The sequence below is a fragment of the Lissotriton vulgaris genome, chromosome 1_1, assembly GCF_964263255.1.
Source record: "Lissotriton vulgaris chromosome 1_1, aLisVul1.2, whole genome shotgun sequence".
Lineage (NCBI taxonomy): Eukaryota > Metazoa > Chordata > Amphibia > Caudata > Salamandridae > Lissotriton > Lissotriton vulgaris.
Window position 1 is genome coordinate 351,408,366 of NC_141685.1, and position 13,323 is coordinate 351,421,688.

The 13,323-nt window shown below is 42.5% G+C and overlaps 1 protein-coding gene across 1 annotated transcript in view; it reads right to left on the reverse strand.

Moving 5' to 3' along the window:
- BEND5 (BEN domain containing 5) overlaps positions 1-13,323 on the reverse strand; it is a 109,919-nt gene that overhangs the window by 22,621 nt on the left and 73,975 nt on the right. Inside the window, exon 6 of the mRNA XM_086952405.1 lies at positions 2,542-2,702. Within this exon, the coding sequence (XP_086808531.1) occupies positions 2,542-2,702 (161 nt within the window). The remainder of the gene's footprint in view (positions 1-2,541; positions 2,703-13,323) is intronic.

Here is a 13,323-nt window from a genome sequence, read left to right on the forward strand (position 1 = left end):
GATGTGTAGGAGTAGGGCTGATCAAACCTATCTGAAGAGGATGCGGTTGTTGAGGTAGCTGGGTCCATGATTGTGCAGGGCTTTGTATGTATGTGCGTGTATGTGAACAGGGGCTAGTGAAGGATTTTCAGATGTGGGTGATGTGGATGCAACCAGCAGGTGAGTGGGAGGCTGACTGCTGGGTATGGAATGGTCTGAAGTCTTCTGGTCAGTTGGGTGTTTATTTCAACACAGAACGTTATTCTTGTAGTCCGGCTTACTGGTTATGACGGCCTGAATGTCAGTCCTGTGTGTGTTGAGTAGAAGCCATTTTAAGATTTTTCCTGAGCAATTTTAGAGAGTGAAAACCGGTGGTGGAGACAGGGTACAATTTGTTAGTAATAGCGTACTGGTCATCGATCATTATGCCAAGGTTTTTTGCTTTGGTTCCCAGACGGGGGGCTTGAGTTTTGCCAACCACCAAGTGGAGTTGCATAGTGATGTGTCTCTGCTCAAGATTACAACTTCCTTTTTGTCTGCGTTGAATTGATAATCTATAAAAGGCAATCCTGCATTTGGCATGGATAAAAGATACACATTTTGTCTCATTCCCAGAGAGCGGTAGAATTGTATCCAATTGCGTTCTCCTGGAAACAGACACTCATATAAGGGCAACTATACCCTCAAAGAGGGTAACATAGGCCAAACCTCTATTATCTTCCTGGGGTACCCAAAGAGGTTGGAGTAGATGCCTCCCTCCCTTATCGTGAAATGCTTCATCATCGCCACCTATGCACACCCTGGTAGGGTAATACAACCAGGGCAGACTAGACCAGAGAAAAGTCTCGGGGAATTCTTAGATAAAATTACACTAGACAGTACAGGGATCGATAGAAAATGGTGGGTAGTGACTTTAAAAATACCTCACAGTACATCCCAAAACAAATCCTTTATTGGTAGAATATTGGGGGTATGGTTAAAAATAGAAAATGGACATGGTTACTGTTGAGATGTACTACTCAATTATCCTTGGTTTTAAAGAATGGCATAATGTTTCGGCCCTCGCAGAGAGTGCAAATGGATCTGGTCCTTCTTCAGGGCTAAACTTATATCCCTGCGTGAAAGACTATGCATTTATTCTATGTGTGTGTAAGAGGCATATAGCTCTCCCCGTGGTTTTTAATAAGTCCAGGGGTCATACCTTAATTTGGGGTAATTAGGGCATCATGGATATCTGGTGCCATTCTGTAGTCAAATGCAAAAACAAATGTTGATAGAAAGAATGCAGAACAATGTCATACATTCCCCCCCAGTACAGAGATCTGGGCCTAAATCCATTGTTTTTTTGCTCACCATGCCATTCCAGTTCGAACCCAGCCATATGCAAATCAGTCTTGACCCTGCGTCGCATGGGAACAGTCCAGCCTGAACTGCAAAGCCAAGTCCTCCCTAGACTGGAAACAAGCATCCTAGGACAGGTTTCGGGCTTTCATCCCACATCAGCCAGAATAGCTTGATTCCAGTGGCATAGAGAGCACGGGACTCACGTCGGAGCATACCTGTCCCACTCGGGTGACAAATGCAAAGACAACTGGGGTCGAATGTTTTGCCAATGTACAATATTCCGCCCATCATCGTGTGTGTTTTGCCATTCTGTAGTCACACTTGTGTCAGGGTACTAGCACCGCCCGTATGGCTTAGGTTTTTTCGCAGCTCCGATCACCGCCGCCAAACTGGCGTGAATAGGAAGGTAAGAGTGACAGAAGCACTTGAGAGACTGTGAAATTAAAGAAAAAGAGTAAGAGGGGCACAGAGCAAGAGGCCACAGAGGCAATAAAAAAGTAGCAAAGAATGAATGCCAAAGTCCAGAAGAAGAGGCAAAGAATGAGTGAGAAAGTCAAAGGAAAGCTGCAGTGAATGAGTGCGTAAGTCAACAAGAAGCTAGAATGAGTGAGAAGGCAAAGAAAGGGCAAAGCAAAAGATAAAGAGGAAAAATGCTGAGACTAAAATGTAGAGAGTGGCAAAGTCAGGAGCACAAGGAGCAAAAACGAGATCCAGAGGCAGGAGAGCAGAGAGAGTGGAGGAGCGAGAGAGGGGAAGAGAGTGAGAGAGAATTTGTGTGTGATTTGGGCCTATTCATTGGACCAGGGAGCAGGTAAGTGCACAGGAGCAAAAATGGACTAAGCAGAGCCAACTGAAACATATTTGTATGTAACATTACTGGCAATAGCATGGAACATGTAGAAATTCATTTAAGCTATTCACGAATCCTTATGTGAATTCCTGACGTGTAAATTAAGCCATTTTCCACCATAAATGTATGCAAGCCTGAAAATGCCTTCCTTAATAAGGACCCAAGTTTCTAAAGCTCATAAGCTAGCACTGGAAAAACTCATTTACTGGTTGAAGGAGAAGAAAAACTATCAAGAATAGCATCATCCTATAGTCTGACATACTATTTATTCTAACCATGTGTTAAGAAATGACTTGAAGTATCAAAACTTATACAATGAAACTACAGTCAGCGGTCTATGGTGGATTAGGGTTAAATTTCAATAGTACCTTCCCATTCCGCAGAATGTACTTGTCAGTAACAGGAAACGTTGCAAAGGGGACAGGAGGACAGTAGGTCGACGTATTTGCCTCATCACTGAACGTCTTCGATAATTCAAGCCTCGAACTGTGGCATTCTGATCTTACCCTTTCCAGCTCAAGTTCAGGATCTAGGTAGTTACAAAATGTATATGTTACAACAAAGAATACAAAAAAAATAGAAGCTCACTTTAGATGTGCTGGAAAATATACAAAGGTGTGAACACTTGATGGAGTAAAAACTCAATGCATTTTCCGCTTAACAAAACTAACTAGTTTTAGATGGCGTCCTAGTCTGTTTTGCTTCTTAGTCCACTGATCGATAGTTTGTAACTTCATATGTGGTCTAACTGTCTATAGTGAACTCATGTTTAATGTCAAGGACTGCCAAGAGACATACTAACTTAGAAAATAATAAATGAGTTTATTCTTGCCTTCTCGTGAACCAACTATGTGTTTTTACCGTGGGACTATTGAAGACTTCGGTCATACCAACAAAAAAACAAAGTGCAGCTAAAAATCTACTACTGACTGAACCACCAATGCCCACAAACGTGCCTGGATGAAGAATCAAGTCTGAAAAAAGGCAAAATGCTCGTATCTATTGTAAATATGCCTTACCGTGATCAGGATGACTATCACCAAACATTAAATCAAAACTAGCAATGCAATCACATCAGTAGGTAACTTTCTTTCCAAAGGTTCCTCAACTAAAACATACATCATTGTTGTTGATAGACTGTTGTGTCTTTTAGTGGAGGGTAAGGAATTTTTCGAAAGAAAAACTATCTACTAGCAACACTACACTGGTTTAGACAATCGCCACACAATTATTTTATCCAAATTCTTCAGATAAGCAAGGACCCTATCATACTAGTTTATACAAAGAGTCTTTTGTTATTCTGCCAAAGTATAAACACATGTGAGGTGCCAGTCACTAACGCATGCACTGGAAATCTTCAGCACAGGCGAAAATCATGACCTCCAAGCAACAGAGGTGCGTGAAATCCGTCCGAGATCAACGCAAGGGGACCGGTCAGCGCAGGTAATGGCCCATAAAAATCATGTCATGCACATTGCACATGGCGATTCCTTGCTGGAGCAATACCCACCCGCATAACAAGAGGAAAAGTATCCCGGGGAATGTCTCTGCTTTCAAGTTACTGATGAGTACCTCCCTTAAAGGGGGGATATCTAGGAGAAAGCATTGTGGTGCGAATAGAACCTCTATCGAGTGGAGGAAGGCCACCTGTCGTTTGCTTTTACTATCTCAAGGTAGTTACATTAAACACAGATTTCCTTTACATCTTGCTTTTAATTCAGGTACTGGCGTTGGCTTTTCTTTCATTTTAGCACTTGCTTAAAGGATTCTGTTTCTTTTTAGTTCGCCTTTGCCTGAGTACGCAAAGTTGTGCGCTGCTCTTTGAATGGTTTGGTCACTCAGCTCATGGGCTTTCCGCTCCACTTCTTTCTGTAGCAGGGTCTCCATAGCTATGCCGTTCTATTCTACAGACCCTTATTGTTTAGAAAAGAAATCCCCCTTTTTCCCGACTGAATGGAGTGTAATCCATATTGGTTTGCCCAGTTTTTATGTGGCTATATGCACCGTACAATATGCTGTTTTCATCTGGCATGTGTGCATTTTTGGGATGTATCCTTGTCTAGCTTGTTATCCTGGGATATGAGGAGCCCGGTAAGCTCATCTGCTGTGCCCTTTAGAAGGAGAGCTAGTTAGTAGCCGCACTGCACCATGGCAGGCTGTCCATAAACCTTCTGTGACCTATGTTTCGCTTCCCTTTTTTCGTTATTTTTCCCCACATCAAATGAGGCGATTAACTACAACATTAAAAGGGTAATTTAAGTATGGTTGATGTATTTATCATCTAATTAAAAAAAATAACCTGGTTTGTACTATATTTCGTTTTTTATGAAGAGTGTGGTTGGTGAGCATTTTTGTCCGTCAATGTATAGTATCTGGGGCAGTTTTTGTGAGCTACTTTCACAGAGACTATTTTCGTTTAGGGATATAAGGATATCTCTCTATGCCTAAGAGGACCAACCACATCTTAGACCCCAGCTAAGACTATGGCAAATTAACGCTTGATTGTGGCACTATCACGAGATCTATAAGTGGATAACTCAACCTATGCAAGATTGGGGCACATGGCATCTTATGTAACTGCATAAGGCTGCTTGAGAAAAAATATATGTATTACTGAAATATAATAAGGTTACGTCGTTGGGGTGTCCTTAGTTTACTTTGTGATCCGCTGCCTGCTGAACCTCATTTAATATGAAAGTGAATCAGTGTTCTCAGCGTTCGGATATTGATCCAATGACGTGGCCTGTTTCTAAACCTCCGCGTGAAAGCTCAGCGCAAGAGAGACATTCTGTGCAACCTGCTATAAGGCCTATGGCTATGAAACGGGGAGAGCCTCGGGCAAACACAAGAGAACTCATTTGGGAAGCGTGACGATAGCATTAACTTTTGGCATCAAACAGTACCCACTTACTAACCTCTCTGGTGGAAAGGTCGGTATGATCACCATTTATGAGCTCACGCCACAGCAGTTCCTCTTGTGGCCAACCATTGGCTTAAAAGAACTTAAAAGGAAACTATAAAAAGGTAATGAGCTGAAAGATTTGAGCCCTGAAGTGAGCTATCCCACTTCTGGGGTAACCTTAACGGAAAGATGATAGAGTAATGGGCTCTCTCTGACCAGCAGGGTCTTCTGGGAGCTACTAAGAACAAGTTGCACACATAATGCCTTATCCGTTTGAAAGAAAAAAAAAATTGGCACTTTAAAAGAATACTTAAATCTGTCAGACTAAATAATCTATAAAGCTATAAAGAATGTACAATTTTTACAAACAATCTTTCCTAATGTCACTTGCAAAATTACTAAAGCAAACCAATGTGTGCATACACCTATCCAAGCATACTACAAGCAAGGTTAGACTTGGTAAGCTGAAGATTGCTCATCAAGATTTGGGAAGTTGAACTTTCGAAAGTGAGGACGGCGAAAAGTATAACACAAGGGGAAATTGTAATGAGAAAAGAGTCAGTAGAAAGACAAACTAATAGAACTTACAGGTTCAGAGAAATATCCAGGAACTGCAGGACAAATGCACTGACAGGAGCTCAAGATTAGGTGCACGTGGCATCACACATCTCCATGACTGGAGTGAAAAACACTCAAATAAGCTAACTGCACTACATCCATGCCAACACTTTACAGAATGTATTTAAAACTCTCGAACGCAAAAGCACTGAAAAATCATGAACACAAGGGCACAACATTATAAGTGTTGAAAACATCGAATCTGCTTAATACAAAAATGGCACAGTTGCAAAAAAACAATAGTATTTAACTTTTAAGAAATCATTAGTAGTTACTGCAAAACATGCTAGCCTCCAACACTCTAATAAAGAGAATATCTGCTGAAGTTGTAGGAGAACTGCTCATTTCCCTGCTGTTACTGGCAAATTAATCCTGTCCTTTCCTACGCTCTCAGGATGACACTTCACCCTTCCTGTTGTCCGTAGACTCATGTTTTCTCCTATAGGCCTGTACCATCCCCCCTTAGTTCAGTTAAAGTTGCCTCGTTAGAGACCCCTCTCTTAATCCTTAACAACCACGGGGGTCAGTTGATAACCAGGATTGCATCCTCTTAATACTTCGAAAGTGGTGCATCTCATGACCGGGTTAGGAGTGGTTTGTAGATTGCAACACTTTCCCCCCAACAAAAACCTCCTTTGCCCGCTAGCTGACCTAATTCCTTGAGAACACTCAACTTGTCCATTAACACTGGGATAAGACACCAAGAACTTTTTGTGTACAATACCCCACCTCAACTGTTCTCCCATCTTCCTGCTTACTGACCATTTTCATCTGTCAGAAAGTATTCGGGCAAACCTTCCTAAGACAAAATGCCTTCCAAACATTTGTGACAGAATCAATTGATATCTTTTGCACTACGTTCAATTTGCACCATTTTGAAAAGTAATGTACAATTAACAAAGCAACCATCTCCTTCCTGGTCCAAATCCCCAAAGGACCAATGATATTTCTAATATCCACAAAGCACGCTTGGTTAATTCAACAGTTTGAGAACTCACCCTGCATGCTTGGCTGACTTATCGATTGATTTACACAAATGACAGTCCTTGAGAATACCATATCATCAATTCCCAGCCACTAGTTGAACTGCCAGACTGAGGTGCCCAGAATGACTGTTCACATATGTGTCCCCGGAAAACAAAAGGGAGCCGCCACTTTATCATTCCTCATAAGAATTTCCCCTTCGACAGCTAACTTACCTTGGATTTTAGCAAAAGGCTTCTGTTCACCCTGGAGGTAATATTTCTCAAACCAATCTTTTTTTTTAGATTTGATACAAATTACACATAGAAAAAAGCAATTTTTCTTTTACCCACTCTTGTTTTGCGGTAATTCCCAGACTCAACACCTCCCTATATACTAGTTCACATTTAAACTCATTCGCGGATGGTTGTTCAGGGAGAGGTAAACAGAAAATAAAATCTGTGTTGAGAATTTAACTTCCCTGGAATGTATTCAAGAGAAAAAACAGAAAAACCGTAGGTCAGCAAGTCTGGCTGTCAAAGTTCTACCACCCTCTGATGAGAACACATTCAACAAAGGATTGTGGTCTGTACGTAATAGGAACCCTTTTCTCTACACAAAAAATTCACAAATATTCCACAGCCCAAGAATAAGACACAAGTTTCTTTTCATTTACAGAAGGTCTGTGTATCCCACGTGGCGATCTGGAACCATACGCCCTGATGCATTCTCACCTTCCAACCTGTTATGATAACAGTAAACTAACACCACCATCACGACATTCAGATAAATAATGAGCTTCTTTCCCACCACAAATTACTTCCGACAAGGAGCAAGAGCCATCTCAAGCTTAAGGGTTTCAAAAGATTCATCCTGCTCCTTGACCCAAACGAATTCTGCAATTTTTTTAACAATCTTAGTGCGCCAACAATTTAAAACAAAAAATCAGTGAGACCCAAATAAGACATAACTGTTTCTTGGTGACCAGAACGGGATCCTCCAAAATAGTCTTGATGTGATTCCTCTTGGGTTTGATGCTGTGATTCAAAATGCAGGACAGCGCACTGGCTGAATTCTTCCTTGCGCAGAAGAAAGTGACCAGCATCATACGCTGCTGCTCTAATGCACCAACATTGATATTCCTTCTTCAAAGATTCCCGCCAGTATTAATGTCACAGAAGTGGCAACCACATTCATCACGCTGGTCACAGCCAAGTTGCCTATGACATCAACTGTCAATTCCTCCACGCTAGAAATAACAAATAACTCACGGCACCACCAGGCGGATGAGGTTCACTGCTCCTTGCTGTTCAGTCTGGAGTGTTGCCTGAACATTGATTTGGTCACTTCTGCGCCGTTAAAGAACACTTGTCACCAGTGTTGCAAAACCCATTATACAGGGGAGGGAGGAAAGCAGAGGTACCGGAACAGGAACTGGCTTTTATTGGGCAAAATCCAAATAACAGCACTAAATCACTGCAACTGGCTCATCCTCCATGAACATTAACTGCCACTCCCAACCGCACTCTCAACCACTACCTTACAGTTCAGAGAACCAGACTATCATGTCCCCTGCTGCAGGACACAGATATATAGTACAACAACTTGATTCTGGTAAAGATTGTAAAACGGGTCAAGGATGCTTGTCTACTGGTAACGAAATCGACAACTTAGCCACTAGATCAACCTGTCTTGACATAACACGCACAACATGATGGGCAACCATGCATTCTAAGGAGATTTGAAAGAAACAAATTCATAATTAGAGGATTTGTGTTGCTTATCTCAAATAAACAAAACCTTCCTTTGCTGACTGTATCTAGGATTTAGCTTCACAGGCTGGTGCATCTTTGCATCTGCTCTTGGATACTACTAATAAACTATTATCTTTGGATAGTCAATCTCATACTGCAGAAAGGTTTTGATGTGCAGAAGTCAAATGCCTGTCCTCTGGCACTGCAGAGGAAGGCAGGATCAATTTGATTAGGAATATTCAATCTCTAAGACTTTGCTGTCGGTAAATCACTGAAGCGATTTCCCCATTGTTGATGGAAGTATGGGCTCTGACATTCATCAGCAGTCTCCCTCTCCAAAAGGTCCCCCCATAACTGATTCTGTGTTTTTCATTACAAAGGACGATAAGATAGTTAGGCCAATACAAATTCGACGAGTGGGTCACAGAACTGGTTTCACTGTTATCTGGGGCACCACTGCATCAACTTAAGTTGAAGCCTTGGCTGAGGCACTAGGAAAATACACAATGTAGTCAGCCCTACAAGTATCAGAGGTGTATCTGATCGAAAATGGGTATTATGATGTGAATGTGAAACTCTCTTTCCTTGGATGGAGAGGAGGAAGCTTTCCCCATCACAATGGCTATGCGCTGCATACGTGTACTGAATGTCTGGTGCTTTCTAAGATGATGTTGCTTTGATCAGTCAATCTTCATGAATGGTAAAATATGAATTTATTGACCCGGTTATTCGTTCAGACCACAGAAATAATGTGATTAAATATCCCAGGAGATTACTGGAGGTCAAAGAGTAGGTTTCAAACTTGATGTGGCACTCATGGATGGGGTGCAGAAGTGCAGAAGTGACATCTTGAATGTTTCTTTCAATCATAAGCTGTAGCACTCTTAGAATCAGTGTGAAACACATGATTTTTTTGTTTCAAATACATTTTTTGATAATTCTAAGATCTGAAATAGGATGCAGGCAACCTCTTCCTGACGATGGCATCATCACAAAAATTGGCAACTCCTGCCTCTTGTGGCGAGTAGATCCTTTTCAATGGCTCCTTTCTTCACCACACTTGTTAAGGTCTTTGTGTTACAGCAGTGAGGAATGACAGGAATGGTCCTGTCCTTATAGTAAGGCTGGATTGAGTCTAAGGCCATCTTCAGAGTAGCAGTCGCCCCGCTTTGTTTGAACTTCAGCCATCTTCAGTCATGAACTATCCGCTTTTTTTACGGAAAAGAAGCTTACAATCTAAAGTCATAGCCTATCCTGCACATACTGGGAAAGCCTGTAGATAACGTCATCTCATAATATCTGTGTCAAGAGGTCTCTTTCAGCAATGCCAAAATAGTTTCTTTTAATGTAGATAAAGCCTTTCAGCCTCCACAAATATTTCCAGACTCCAGATTGAGAAGAGCACAGAAATTATACGAGAAGCAGATTCCAATTCTTGGAAGAGGAAAATCATTCAAGAAACAAACTTCCAAGAACCACGGGTCAACAATGAACAGATGGGGTGGAAAGTTCTTGAAAAGGAAAAGAAACAAGATGGAAATGGGAGCATGAACAGGATCCTCCGAGCGGGGACCAAGCACAGAACTTACATTCTTTTTATATAAGTATCCTGGAAATAGTCGTGAAATAAATAGAGGAAGCAGAATCCCACCATTTTGCTTTGGGATTCGGCTCGGGAAAAGTCTGATATCTCGGAAATAACCAAAAATGAATAATCCAGGACTGGTTTCGTCAAAGAAATTTCAGGGCAAATCTCATAAAATGCTCTCAGTGCATTGCCATTTGATTTGGAATGATATCCTGTATACAGTATCCAACAGTCCAGAGATACACACGCCGAAGAGGATGCTGCACACAAGGGGTAGCAAGTAAATGAAAACCTAGGGGAAAATCAATGTTTAAATCAAGCACTCCTTGAACACACAGCTCAAGTAAGTGACTGTTCACGGAATGCAAACATTATAAGAAAGTCACAGCTGTGCACAAGCAGCTCCTAGTAACTGAGCTCCCTACCTTTTGAGCCCAGACAATATTTGAAGAGACAGTCTATGTGGTAAATGTCTTGCATCTTAAGCCCAACTTCACCTTACTGATCAGGCAACTTATCTTTAGTGTGTAGGCTACGTTTCGAAGCATCTGTGGCAGTAGTTACCCATGCTCTGTACAGACTGTAAAGCCGTGCTTCCCTAAGCAAACCATTCCTTCCACAGAAATAATTCAAATTGGTGGTACAAGCTCTAGTTCTACCAAGACTACACTACAGTAGCTCCACGCTACGTGGTCTCCCCGAACAGAGCCTGGCCCCACTAAGAGCCTTCCTTAATGCCGCAGCTAGACTGATTACTGCGACAAAAATGAAAGGACACATATCCCCAGCCCTAAAATCCCTAAACTGGTTACCCTACGAGGCCAGAATTCAGTTAAAGATTGCCTGTTTGATGCACAAAGCCCTTCATTTTAAGACCCCCATCTATCTGGCTCAAAAACTGAAACTATCAGGGGGCTGCAGAGCATCACAAAGTGCAAGTACAATGCTCCTGAAACCGCAGATTTTCCACAAAAAGAGATAGAGTAGCAGGGCCTTCTCTGGCATGCTCCAAAGATTTGGAACTCTCTTTCTCCGGAAATACGTACAATCTCCGCCACTGCTTCTTCAAAAAGGAAGTGAAAAAATGCTCATGCTAATGCTCAAGTTTCTGCCTGAATAGGCCTTGGCTACTAGACTCTACTACTGCGCTCTATTTGCTCATCTTGATTGACTTGTGGCATAATTTTATACCTGGGAACAACATTGTTAACTTGCATTGTACATACATATGTTTGAATGTTGCTCGCCTATTACTATAACCTTGTGTGATGAGTTCCGATACCTACAGGAGTCCTGCACGCAGCTTGCATAATTATGTAATGATTATTTTGCCTCCCAATACTGTATCCCTCTTAACCAAAATTATGAAGTGCTCCGATACCCGCAAGGGTCACGTTTGCGCTATATAAAACTAAATAAATAAATAAGCGGTGGCTAGCTGGAGGATGATACAGTAGACTGAAACCGAGTTCCTAGGACAGCCTGCACAAATCTGGCTTGTTGGTAGGCAAAGACATCCACACAACAGTGTTTGGGGAATGTGTGTGGAGTGGACCATGTACCTGCCGTAAAAAATATTAGCTGAGGGAATATTTCCAAGGAAAGCCATAGTGGCTCCATTTTAGCAAGTGGAATGAGGCTTGAGCAGCTCAGGCAAATTTCGTTGAGCCTTAATGCAGCAGATTTAGAAAAATCTGACAAAGTCATCTAGCTGTGCCTTTGATAGAGCATGTCCTTTGAGTGGCTTGGTGAAAGCAACAGAAAAGTTGCGGAGGTCTGCGAATGGGCTTGGTACTATTAATGTAGGGCACACTTGACATCAAGATAGTGAAGGCCCTCTCTGCCACAGAGTCTGTTTGTAGGAAGAAGCCTAGGGTCTCAATGGTTTGGTTGAGATGGAAGGGAGATACCATCTTGGGAAGGAATTTAGGGTTGGTTCTGAGGACAATTCTGTTGTGCTGAACTTGAATGTCGTTTCCAGGGTAAGGGCATGCAACTCGGTAACGCTCTTTAAACATGTGATAGCACCAATGAAAGCAGCCTTCCAGGAAAGGAATTGTGAAGGGCACTCATGCAGGGGTTCAGGAGGGCCCATGCATCTGGTAAGGATAATGTTAAGGATCCATACAGGGGTCAGGGGTTCCCTCGGTGGAACAACTAGGTTGGGCCCAGTCAAGAAAGCCTTGACAAAAGGGATTTTGAATAAAGAAGAGTGTTTCTTGTTCTGCATTCAGGCTGACATAGTGGATAAGTGGAGGCCCATGGAAGTATAGGCTGCACCTGATTTCAGTAAATGAAGAACGTAGCAGACAATGGGATTTGGAATGCAGTAGTGGACAAACCTTTTACACTCTGCTGCATAAAAGGACCCGTTAGTGAGCCAGTGTGGGTCTTTAAGGATATAAATGCACTTTTGAGGGAGGTTAAGGTAGCCAAATTACAGGATCTCATGAGCCAGATGGCTAAATTGAGTTGCATGGGGTTGGGGCGCCTGATTCTGCCCTGGTTCTGTGTGAGAACTCCAGGCCTATTGTGAAGCTTCTCATGGGGAACCAGTGACATCTCTAGAAGGGTCGAGAACCATGGGTGTCTGGGCCAAGTGGAAGCCACCTTAGTGAGAGTGAGGGAGGTCTGCTAATGCTTCCGGATGACGTACCATTGGAGTGGGAGGAGAAGGAAAAGCGTAGGCAAAGATCGCTGAACAATTAATCCACAGAACATTGCCTACAGACTGTGAGCATGAGAACCTGGAGGCAATGTTTTGCCATTTTTCTTTTTGGGTGATGGAAGTCCACCCCCCATCCTCAGCGGCTGAACAGCAGGAGTTGGAGTTGTGGGTGGAGTTTCTTCTCATGGACTTGTTGCAGCATCATGCTGAGCAGGTTTGCAAAATTGTTGTCCACTTTTAGGAGGTACTTTGAAAGGAGTTATATCCAATGGTGAAGATGTCAATGCCTAATGCTTTGTGTTACCGCTGCGGTGAGTGTGCGTTGCCCTGCATTGTTTCTACAGGCAGAATATTTGGTGGGGTTGCAGTGAGTAGGAGCCATGTTTGATGAGGGAGAGGACCCATTGGTCAAAAGTAATTTGTTCCCAGGGTGAGAAATAAACATTCTGTAGTCTTCCATCAACTGGTGGAGTGTGATTAGGGGGAGTAAAAGGGAGTCACTGCTTGGAGGAAGTGGCTTCTTTGGGCGAGCCTCATTGCTCCTTCCCTTTGTGCTGTTGCCTCTCCAACCACCTCTTGAATACATTGTGTTGACTGTTTGAGATATTGTTGCCTCTGGTAGGAGGCGGGAAAGACTGGGGAAGTACTCTGACCTCC